At 27.8% G+C, this 12,439-nt stretch overlaps 3 protein-coding genes across 4 annotated transcripts; 2 read left to right on the plus strand and 1 right to left on the minus strand.

The window, feature by feature from the left end:
- The first annotated feature begins 1,280 nt into the window (after positions 1-1,280).
- On the plus strand, positions 1,281-3,313 carry LOC119670273 (cell cycle checkpoint protein RAD17). The gene is made up of 5 exons (XM_038080471.1): positions 1,281-1,446; positions 1,498-2,078; positions 2,137-2,450; positions 2,656-2,787; positions 2,860-3,313. The coding sequence occupies exons 1-5, from the start codon at positions 1,432-1,434 to the stop codon at positions 3,273-3,275; spliced, it is 1,458 nt and encodes a 485-aa protein (XP_037936399.1). The 5' UTR covers positions 1,281-1,431; the 3' UTR covers positions 3,276-3,313.
- Positions 3,314-3,581: 268 nt separating this feature from the next.
- On the minus strand, positions 3,582-5,875 carry LOC119670274 (ubiquitin carboxyl-terminal hydrolase 30 homolog). 2 transcript variants are annotated; one of them, XM_038080472.1, is made up of 7 exons: positions 5,773-5,875; positions 5,499-5,652; positions 4,691-5,421; positions 4,531-4,620; positions 4,147-4,470; positions 3,880-4,088; positions 3,582-3,822 (listed from the first exon to the last, which is right to left on the minus strand). In XM_038080472.1, the coding sequence occupies exons 2-7, from the start codon at positions 5,578-5,580 to the stop codon at positions 3,711-3,713; spliced, it is 1,548 nt and encodes a 515-aa protein (XP_037936400.1). In that variant the 5' UTR covers positions 5,581-5,652; positions 5,773-5,875; the 3' UTR covers positions 3,582-3,710. The 2 variants fall into 2 exon arrangements, with proteins under 2 accessions (XP_037936400.1, XP_037936401.1); XM_038080473.1 differs by having other exon boundaries at positions 5,847-5,865.
- A 1,624-nt stretch (positions 5,876-7,499) lies between these two features.
- Positions 7,500-12,159, plus strand: LOC119670276 (exportin-6). Its single transcript, XM_038080474.1, has 13 exons — positions 7,500-7,675; positions 7,742-8,093; positions 8,147-8,303; positions 8,379-8,531; positions 8,582-8,964; positions 9,025-9,218; positions 9,344-9,750; positions 9,821-9,972; positions 10,095-10,477; positions 10,533-10,702; positions 11,124-11,333; positions 11,410-11,833; positions 11,939-12,159. Exons 1-13 carry the CDS (start codon positions 7,673-7,675, stop codon positions 12,011-12,013), a joined length of 3,063 nt encoding a protein of 1,020 aa, XP_037936402.1. The 5' UTR covers positions 7,500-7,672; the 3' UTR covers positions 12,014-12,159.
- The last annotated feature ends 280 nt before the right edge of the window (positions 12,160-12,439 follow it).

Consider the following 12,439-nt stretch of genomic DNA (forward strand, 5'->3'; position numbering starts at 1 on the left):
AATTTTAAACTTATATAAATCATATATACAACTTTAACTGAAAAATATTACAATTAATTTTATGATATTGTAACGTAATAATTTAAAAATTGTGCAGATAAAATGTATGTATTTATTTAATTTTTAAATCGTTTTTAGTATAAATTGTTCAAGAACATATAAACAGCTATTTATACTATATGAACTAAAATTACTTGAGTACTGTGATGTGCACCCTGCTTATTTTGCTTACACTCGATGGAACATTGATATAATAAATAGATTTCATATAATTATATACAAGTAGCGTCAGTTACATAAAATAAATTTTGGGCTGTTTATAATTTTACATATATATTAATTGTTTATATTACTAAAAAAAATTAAATAATTTATTATAAAGTATGTAGAAATGGGTTGTTTTTTATCATTTCTCTTTTGCAATATTTATCTAAAATATATCTGTCTTGTTTTACCTCGTCGCAATAGTACTATTTTTTATAACTACACACTCTGTACTTTAATTTATTTCGTTTAAGTACTCTATTTGTGTCTTTCACACTTTAATCACATATTTGTATGAACTTATTTTTAAGAAAAAGACAAATAGAAAATATGGCAACGAAGGAATATTCTTTTGGTAAAATAAATACGAAATGAAAGATTTTTATTACAATAACTTCCACGTTATTAAATATATATCACAGACATATCTTAAAAAAAATATGTTAATGTAAAATTTTCGATATATATAAATATTTTAACATGCTAAAATGCGATTAAAACGTTATTACTTATATTTATAGAGATGACATTTATTTACATTTTTCGATTAGTATCATATCCGATAACTTGAACTAAATTTTGCAATATTTGTTTATATAAACAATTTTATCTGATTGATGTTAAATATAATATAAATTTAAAAAATAAATTGTGATTGTTTTTATTTTATTACTTAATAATTCTCTGAATGGGAAAATCGACAAAAAAAATACTAGAATAAAAAGCAAACATCAGCAATTGTGATTTGTTTAAATAGCCCTTACCTAAAAAAATATTATAAAAAACAAAATAAATGTTCACATTCAATAACATTAGTGAATCTATATGTTAAAATAATGCAAATTAATTAAAATGTTAATTATGATGAATCAAAATAATTATTTATTTATATAAAACGATTAAACTATATAATTTATATAGTTAATAATTCTTATATGCATCCGACTATACATTTTCAATCGCACAATAATAAAGTATATATTTAATACTTAATACAATACTTAATAATACTTAATACTTAATAAAAATTGGCAACACTGATATTTGAAAAGTGTCAAGTGGGCGCAAAATATATAAGAGCGGCTAGTTCGTCGTAAATAAAGAAATATATTTTTCATAGCTGATTGGGTTAAAATAAACTTATGTATATATGTTTTAAACAGAGCTATGAGCGGTCGAAAAGTATGTAGATTATTTTATATTTGTTTTTTATTACAATAATTTTTTTGTCAGAAAACATGGATTAAGTCGGCATTTAGTGAAGTAGTAAACAAAAAGTCAAAATCTTTTGAACATCCGCCAGCAGAAAAAGAAGCAAACTCAAATGATTCACCTAATCAGAGTCAAATTATGAAACAGTTAAGTTCTGAAAACGTTAAAGTTCCAGCTTTAAATTCTTCAAATTGGATTGAGCATTTCGCTCCTAATACTTCCGAAGATTTAGCAGTACATGCAAATAAAATATCAGATATTCAAAATTGGCTACAATTCTGCAGCACAATTAAAAAAAAGAATCCCGTACAAATATGTTTACTTACTGGACCCACTGGTTCTGGAAAAACAGCTGCAATAAAAGTGCTTTGTAAAAAAAATCAATACCAACTGCACGAATGGATAAATCCAGTCGATCAAGACTTTTATTGTGAAGACGGCAACACATATGGAGTATCTCAATTAGATGCTTTTAAGGATTTTTTATTACGTGCTTCGCGTTATAAATCTCTAACTGATCAATTTAATAAAAGATTGTTATTGGTAGAAGATTTTCCTAATGTTTTAATTTCAAACTCCGAAGCATTTGTATCAATTTTAGAGTAATATAAATGTTGATAAATTTTTGGTTCATTTTAATTAAATACAATTATCTTGTAGACAATATTCAAGTTATGGCAAATCTCCACTTATATTTATTGTAGCTGATTCAAAGTCTCGAAGTTTAAATATAAGCTATAACCTTTTCTCAGATGAAATTAAATCTAAATTCAGCATAAATCATATAAATTTTAATCCAATTGCTGCAACATTTATGAAAAAAGCGATGAAAAGATTTTGTAAAATTATGAAAGAGATACCATTTGTGGATAAGTATAAAGTACCCAGTGAAACTGTGATAGACTCAATTATTGTATCTGCCCAAGGTGATATACGTAATGCACTAGTAAATTTACATTTTTCATCACTAAAAGGTAAGTTACTTTTAATTCTACGAATTTATTTTTAATCATGTATTAATATTCAGTTACGACCTTATTAGTCTTTGTGGTATATAAATAATTAATGATAAGATAGCGTGTATTACAGATGTAAATAAAGAAAATTATAAAGAATTATACTCATATAATATATTAAATCTTAATATTATAAAAATTTAATTGTTATAATTTATGGTAGGTAGCCCCAACGTAGTTACACAGCAAATTTCAAATGATAAAAATAAAAAGAAAAAATATATGCTAAAGTCTATAGGCCGAGATGAGTCTACCACAATGTTCCATGCTTTAGGAAGAGTTTTTAATCCAAAATGTAAGTATTATATTATTATTTTTTACCATTAAATTTTAAATTTATCTTGCAATTATATAATATTAAATATAGTTACTGATGAGCAAAAGCTTCTACATAATCCTGAAGAAATTTCCGAATGTTTTTCAACTGATCCGAGGAAAATGTTGGATTTTATACACGCAAATTTTTGTTTACATTTTAAGAGCATAGACCATTTAGTAACAGCCACAAATGGAATAAGCCTGGCAGACGTTATAGTAAATGAATATCGTGATACTTCGTTAGCTCAACTTGCTGTTAACGTTGGTGTTCGTAGCGTTATGGTGGCAAATAGTACGCCTGCAAATGGATGGATGCCAATTCGAGGAGCAAAAAAATTAAATAATTCCCCTTTTCATTTAGATGATAAACAAAGTGAGATGTTAGGAACTATAAAATATATATCTAAGGCATTATATGCCACTGATTTTCACACTTATATTAAATTCTTGCAAAGTAAAAATTAAACAGTTTAATGTATTGGTTTATTGAAACAATTACAATAAAATCGACATTCACTATATATATAATGTTTCATAAAAATGTTCTGTGAAATTTTTTTAATCTAATTTAAATAAATTGTGTAACGACTAGAAAATGCAAAAGCAAAACAATTATAAAATAAGTTTACGGTCAAGGCATATTACTAATGTACATACAAATATCTATAAGTATACAAATATAATAATAGTAATCAAATGCATCTTTCAGTGATAAAATTTAATTTCTACATTAACACAGCCTTGACTAATTCGTTTTATTTTAATAAAATTAATAGTTGAAAATGAATAATAATTTGCAAACAAATTTTCAAAATTTTTTCATTTCTATTTGTAACAATAGAAATATAAATAACAATTAATTAAGCATACTTAATCTTAATAAAAGCACGAAAGAGGAAGTTAACGCATTTGTCTTTGTGGACTCCGATCATAAAATAACAAATAAGCTGGTACACTTAAAACCTCTTCAATAGTGACTTCTCGTACTATCGTATCGGAAGTATAAAACCATCTAAAAATGAAACTGTAATCATAAAACATACATTTTAATTAAAAAGGAATTACAAACCTATGAGCGTTTCTTAATGCTCCGCGACGATAAGTAACAAAATGTCCAGTGTTTGCTTCTCCAGAATGTACTACAACAGCTAGAAGTCTATATAAATTCCTAGGAAACATTGTGCCGAATGCTCCAATATTTTCATTAAAACCAGCAAAGTTGTTTGTTGGTAAACTTGATGAAAATAATGAAAGAGTTGATCCCCAAGGTGTTCCAGCCTGAAAATATTACATTATAATTTATATAATTATGTGCAGTTGTAAAATAATAGACAACCTGGCTGTTCAAATGCGGTTGTACAAAACTATATGGAGCCATAGATAAACTTTCAGGAAAATGTACGTAATCTTGACGTTTACAAATTTGCCCAGTTGGTAGCCAAATGGTACGTGCAATGTGTATACAAATGCAAGCTGGTAGTTTTGCAAATGTAATAGATTTGGTATGATTTGTTGTTTCATTACAAGACTCGCAATTTACATCGGTAAGATCTTCAGACGTTATGTATTCACTAAGTAAATGACCCAAACTTAAACTACCGCGACTATTTGTTGGGAGATTTAATGTGACACTATCGAATTTATCATATCGAACAGCAGACTAAGATGTTAAAAATAGTTAATGAGAACTTTAGATGTAAATAAAAATTATATATTTCACCTTAAATCCACAGCCATTACAAACAATTTGATTGCCCATAGCTCCTTGAAATGGGTGAGGTATTTGATTAGGCAGCTGATCGTTCCATATCTGCAAAGGAATACATATAGATTTAGTGCAACTTTTCAATAACTTTATATTTGATATATATTTTACTTACAGAAACTCTGCCTGGACCCCTACTTAATCTTTCTAATGACCTGCAGGATGTCGAAACTTTTTTATTAAGTCCTTCCATAACTTGCGATTGAGAGAATCGATTACGGTGTGTAAGACCATCGTCTTCGTGAATAGAAGACGACAGTTCCATTTCTAATGAATCCAAAGCAGTTCTTCCACTACCACGCACTTCATGCTCACATACAGAAGCAGGAGAGTCTGGTGTATGTGCTTCTGACCTTACTAATCTATTAAGACTTGTCGATTCATCATAATCGGTATTCAAGAAGTCAGAAAGCATGGCACTAGATGGGCGATTTGTATGTTCGCCAATACGTGCTTTATCAGGCAAAGCATCTGATAAGCAACCAACTTTTTTCGGATGCATGACTTCCTCTTCCAGAGATGCTAACATTACATGAAATAGTTCATGTGCATCATGCTCCTCTTGTGGAATGACCCAACCAAGCGCATTTAAAGCACGAATAATTGTACCAGGTGAATAAGGATCACCTCTTAAAGTAGAATGTGTACCATTTATGATTTCTAAAGTGTTTAGTAGTGCAGAATTAAGACTTTTACGATCCGTTGAATTGCCATTGTAAAGTTGTAGCCATGCTATAAATTGTGGACAAGCGGCCAGCGCTTGAAGTAAAGTGTTCAAAAAACAGGTTTGTCCGAAATTGTGTAATCCAGCAATTTGTCCACGCCTTTGTCGTAATCTAGATGAACCTTTACATATAAAATGTAATTTAATATGAATATTCTAACAAATATGTACTTAGTACTCTTCAAAGTCATTTAAATACCTGATGGACCCCAAAAAACAAATGCACCAACTACAGCAGCAACTGTAACTCCAGCAGCCATCAATATTTTTTCGCCTTCCATTTTATTATAACTGTGTTTTTTATTTTACATTTTTTATATTATTCTGTACTGCCAAAACGAATAGATCTATTACTGTAATAAAAAATTTGTATACATGAGAATGAAATATTTTATAAAAAGGTTAGGTCAAAAGGAACACAAATTATTGTCCCTAGAATAAATAAAATATAATATTTGTTATACTTTACACACATAATACTTATTAATTTTTTAGAATAACATCCTGAAATTAATACAACTCTATTTAATTCAACAATTACACCTACTTTCAATTGAACTTGTGCATAAAAATTATCTATAAGAAATGCAGTAAGGAACGGTGATTATTGATACAAACCATGCTGCCAATGAAATTATATTTTTTTATAAAAATTAAAATAACTTGATATACATTAGTAGCAGTATTTTTATACCAACTACAATCTATACCATGCATAATAGTATAGATATACACTAATCTCTATTTATATGTATATATGACATAGATAATAATATAAGTGTATATATAGAATTAACTACGACAATTCAATTAGCTAACAATACTACAAAATAAAACAGAATTGAAAGTATCACAAATAATTTTGAGTTAAGAATTAATATATTAAATTTAACCTATTATAATAATAAATAATATAAAATTAAACTCCATTTCTAAAAAATTTTTTATATTATTATTATTAATTATGGTACAGTTGTGCATGCATCACCATCTAGAAGATATAATCATAGAATGTATATTCATAAATTTATCCAACAGATATAATAATAATATATCTACTAGGCGACATTTTCTCACCAACTGTAGCAATCCTAGACTATTTACAATTCTAAATATTGCTGTGAAATTGATTATATTTGTTTTTTTTTTAAGCTACAAGAAATATACAAGCACATATTAAGGGCTATTTGGCTTTTTCACCTGCTGTATGCCTTCTCGAGATTTCCAGTAGTCTGGAAATCTCAAAAAAATATTTTTTGTGTTTTTTTGTTTGAAATGTGCTATACAACTTTAGATTCACTTTTCTTTTATCAAAACTTGCACATAAGATTGCTGCATGTAAATGTTTTAAGATAGTATTCTCTAACAAAATTCTATTAAAAGATAAATACGTTTTCATTTTCAACATTTTTAAATGGATTTTGCCTGTATATTCCTTAAAATGTGATAGTATAAACATACTATAAACTCCAATATAGAAACAAAATCAGCTATATAAATAGATCCGTTCTGTTACAAAAACTAAGTTGTTTCTATATGTAGATCCTTTACAGTGGTGAATATATTAAATTTTCAAAATGTGTTATATACTACAAAAATAAACAGGGCTGCTATATACTATTTGCAGGCTGGATTATCAAATTTACTCCATCTCTTCAATACATAAAAATTTTGCACTGTCTTTCGTCAATAAAAAGGATTAAGTATCATGCAAAGCACATATCATTTATATATAATTTTCCACTATTAAAAAACGACTGAAAAAGATATTGATCCCGTAATTTGACTACTTTTAAAGTTTTAATTATCAAACCAATGGTGTAACTCTGTTACATGTTATACTATTTTAGACTATTGTAGTTTACTTCACAAATATGCAGTCATTTTTCATACAAAATCCATATATAAATAAACTAAAGCATGATAGTGTATAGTCAAGTATGCATACCAAATTTCGGTCAGCAGACACGTATTTGGTAAAATTACACCTTGTTCCAAAGTGTATAGCAATGCTCATACTTGGTCTGCAAACATATAGTATCGTCTATATCATGCTTAATATACTAATATTCGATAATTCTTCAGTGTAAACATATTATAAAATATTTTTTTCTCTTTTATTAATTTTTTTAATGGTATAAAAAGAATCGCTTAACAACCCTGGATTATATAAATTTACTTGATAAATATGAGGTGAATATATATTCGCAATATATTTTTTTTTTTAGTAAAACAGAATGGCAGAACAGTTGAACAACATATGAGGAAATAGTTATGGAAAGTTTAGATTTAATGTAAATGTATTAAGAAAAGCATATACAAAATTATTTTAAGTGATAACAGCAAAACACAAATTGGAACGATAATATAAAAATGGTAACGTTATAAAAGTAGGGGGTGGGTGGGGTTTTTGGCGATAACTTCTTTAACAGCCATTTTTAGTCTTCCTCTCTGCAGCTCGTTCAAACATTATTAGACGAATTTTATCAACATTCAACCTCAAACGTAAGAAGGCGAGAAATAGAATCACAATTGATAAATTTTAAGTGTCAGCCGGAAGCTTGGCAATTGTGTCTGCATGTAGCAACCTCTATTGAAAGTAATCAGTTTTTATGGGTATTTTGTACATCAACTCTGGAACATACAGTAACCCGTCGTTGGAATCAATTACATACTAGTGACCGTACATTACTTCGTGAAACTCTATGGAATACATACATAAATTTTTCATTAAGCTGCCCCAGAAGGCAACGAGAAACTTTTGCACAACTTATTGCTCTAATGGGAAAACACGGTAAGTAAAATATGATTCATAATCAAATGTATTAAATGCGAATGTTTTAACAGAGTTTCCAGACGAGCACCCGAATTATATTATGAACTGCATCGAATTAATAAAAACAAAATTTCCTCTCGGCATTTCGCTGTTGCGTTCTACATCGGAAGAAGTAATGAATAACAGAGAAAATATTTCAACAGATCGAAAAAATTATTTTCATTCCTGGTAAGCTATTTGTTAACATGTTATAAAAGAAACAACACTAAAATTGAGTAAAATGTTACCCTGCACAAAAATTAGTATATCCCTGTGTATTCCCGATGTGGTGGATCTACTCACAAAGTATTTAATAATTGCTGTTTGTCATGTTAATGAAAAAAATATTCATTCCATACCTAATAACATTTTGGATTATACATTAATTACATCGCTGCCGAACGACAATCAATTAAGGTAAAAATTGGTTCAATATACATTTTCTTAATTTTAAAATTTTCATATAGTTCTTCAATTCTGGAGTTACTCACATGTGTACAACATTTGGTCTCCTGGATATCAACCGATCTGATCTCGGAATATTTATTAATGAGTATATTAGATTTATCACAATGGAGAGTGCACCATCAATCTGTTTCGCTAGCTGGTTTAGCGGTTTTAAACGAACTGCTATATTTGCAAAAATCATTACCCCATACAAAAACCTTAATGACTGGAATAAATGGGTTGCTTGAGCAGCACAATACTACGAAATTACAAAGTGAAATGTATATAGATAAGTTTAGAGAGCTGTTACGCTTATACACAATCAAATATTGGCCGAAGATGATAGAAGATAATGATATTTTGGAACCTTTTCTAAAATCTTTGTATTGCTGCACAATTTCCAGTTAGTATCTTTATATCATATTCTATATCATTTATTGTGAAAATAATTTTAATTAAACAGGAAATGGCGCGTTGGATTTTACTGAAAAGTTGGAAATATGGACACCAATTATAAAGGGCTTAGTATTAAATAAAAAGCTATGTCGATATAATGATATCATGAATTCACTAATAGGGGAAATTTTGTGTCGTATACAATTTGAATATAATAAAGCGGAATTGGAACTGTTGGATAATGAAAACTTAGAAGACAATGTATGTATATTATTTATTTACATTTACTTTGTTTTTATAAAAGCACTTGTTGTTTATATATTTTTGTTTTTACATGTTATAACATTACTTAAAAGTTTTTATAATAATGTAATTCTCACTTTTAGGTTCAAACAGAATGGCAACAGTATTCCACATCTGCAATAGAAACTATTGCACTCATTGGTGAATCCCGCCCATGTGAATGTTTTGTTTTAGCATTTACACATTGGTCGAGACCATACGGTTTCCTATTGTCCATCGAAAATGATATCGATAGTGGGAAAACAGTCGACTTAACGCGGAAAATAAAATGCCAAAGTTTTAGTGAAAGTTTACGTGATTTCTCTACAATGTGTCAGGCTGTGGTCAGAATAACACCTTTATTAGGTTCCGCTGATATGAATTCTGAAATGAACAACAATTTACAGCTTTTAACAAAAAATCTATTAACGATTTTAAAATTTTTATCAAGTAATAAACTTTCTAATTTAAATGTGGATAGATCAACATTTCAGACTGATTTAGATTATTTGTAAGTATTGTAACTCTTAGAATGCATATATACATTTACAATTACTTACTTAAATTTTTATTTACTTTAGATATGCTCAAGTTTTAATGGCCATACGTAGTATTTTAACAGTATCAAATTTATTGCGAACAGGGGATATACTTAATAATCTATTTGGTACAATTGGTGGCATTTTTTTACCCTCAAATTCACTGCTATCGCCAATTATTTATATGGCAGCAAGTAAGTTCAATTCGTAACAGTTACTAATTTTTAAAGTTCATTTATTTATTGTTAGTTAACTTTAATTTAATTTATTATTTTATTTTATAAAGATATTAACATATATTTTATTATATTATTAGGTCAATTGCTTTTATGCCTTACAACTGTGATAAGACCAAAAACTCTATTAGAGATACCAACAATTATAAACATTATGCAAGCAGGTTCGAAACTAACACATCTGCCAAGGCAAGTCATTGCCAATATTTACATAAGCCTGATAAGCTACCTTGTGCTGCCATGGAAAGAAGTTAATGATCAGCAACAAGATTTTCCACGTCGTTGTGCTTTGTTGCAAGAATATGTTCAATGTCTAGCTCAATATTTCCTTGAATTAGAAATAAATACAGAATCAAAAATATCATCAATAACCCTAAGTTCATTAAGTATATTTAGCATCGTCATAGAATATTTTCAAGATTGTAATAATATATCAAAAGATATGTTAGCAACTGCATTTAAGGTATTTAATATTTTGATACTATAAAAGTTTTAGTATAACAACAATTTATTTACAGCCATTAATAACAAAAGCTTTAATTATTTACAATAATTTTGGAACGACCTGTAATGCTGTTGCGATTAGTGTTGCTGAATTTAGTTTGAGTACTTTACGTACATTACAAACACAGCTAGGGACGCAATTTATCAAAGATATGATAACGTTATTTATTGGTGTTAGTAGTCGGTAAGTTATAAATTTTAGAAATTTTAATTTAATCATAAAATTATAACGTATTAACGTCATTAAAAAAATGTGTGAATTTCTCTTACAATATAAATCTTTCCATTTTATTAGGTTTGAACCAAATATTAATTTATAATTGAAATTTTTCATTTGTTTGAAATAATTAGAATTATTAAGAATCATATATGTCATATATGTAATCATATATGTAAAATGATTTTTGTAAAACATACCGGTTGCAATACATTATAAAACCAAGACATAATTCCAAGTTATAGGGTACTATACCTAAAAACTTGGAGCATTATGCCTAGTTCTTAAAATATCGACTTTAAATTAATTTGTCTGTGAATTTAAATTTATAGTTAATTATAAAATTCAATAAAAATAATTGTATACTCTTTTATTGTATCAAATTAAGGGAACATTCAAATATAAGTAGATTAGTGGTTGTGGAGAAGATCTTGCAAATGTTCCAATTGATTGTTGAACAACATGGCAATGGTTCAATGTCGATGATGCCGTCAATTTTAGACTTTACAATCGAACATATACTGCCATTGATCCAGCATGAAAATAATGTAACTGATAATTCGGACATATCAAGTACAGTGTACAATCTATTCAACAGGTACGTACAATAATTTTTTTCTTTTGTTAATTTTCTCTAATTTCTTATTTTATTTAAAACCTTTTCTTATTTTTAGCATATTGACACATAAATGGCAGTACTTTTATAAATCACACGCTTATAACAATGCAAATACGCTACAAATGAATACTGGGAACTTACATCCAGAACACTTTCTAGCAATATTAAATGCTTATGGTCAGATACTTTTAACTGGGAATGATCCGAATGTAGTACGCATTATTTTAGAATCACTACATAGCGTTAACGAACGATGGCGATTATACCAAAAGGCACTATTCAGAGATAATCTTTTGACTTCGTTCCAAACTGCATTAATTAAGGTCCTACTTTCAGCTGAAGGTCCACTACATTTTGATTTATTAGCAACGTCGTTGTTTAATATGGGTCAAGTTGATACTTTAAAATTACGTGATAGTTTTGCAAATGCTGGTTTACCGATTAATTCAAAAATAATAGACGAAATTTGTTTATCAACCGTAAGTGTTTGTTTTTATTGTATACATATAACACAACATATTATTTTTGTACAAACTGTTACAAAATATTTTATATATATTCTTTTTTTTTACTTATTGTAACAGGACATTCCAACGTTTTCTCAAAAATTATCTCAATTGATACAGGATGCGCATTGTGTACATCTAACGCAAACATAAAGCTACATTTTACGAGCATAGGAGATTTAAGTTATTTTAAGCGCTTTTATAAGTTTTATGTATATTTTAATGTAATTCTATGTTCAACTAACGTGAAATCGTTAGCTTTTAAGGTACTTAGACGTATGCTTATTTGTTAAACAACATTGATTTTTGTTTTTATTTATTTTAATTCAGTTAATTTTAGCTTGTTTTGAAGTATTTTTTTTTTTGTTTATTAACTTTCATAAACGTAAGTGAGTTCATATTCATTACATTATTATTAAGAACTGAATAGAGCTTTAGTGTATTCATTCACTGAAATTAAAAAATTTGGTTTCATGATATCAAGTACATGGATGTGCGAATTAAAATATAACGTCAATTTTTTTTCATAAATATTAAATTATGTATAAATTGTTTTTATATTTTATATTACTTTTTAAT

Source organism: Teleopsis dalmanni, chromosome 1 (genome assembly GCF_002237135.1).
Source record: "Teleopsis dalmanni isolate 2A chromosome 1, ASM223713v2, whole genome shotgun sequence".
In the NCBI taxonomy this organism is placed as follows: domain Eukaryota; kingdom Metazoa; phylum Arthropoda; class Insecta; order Diptera; family Diopsidae; genus Teleopsis; species Teleopsis dalmanni.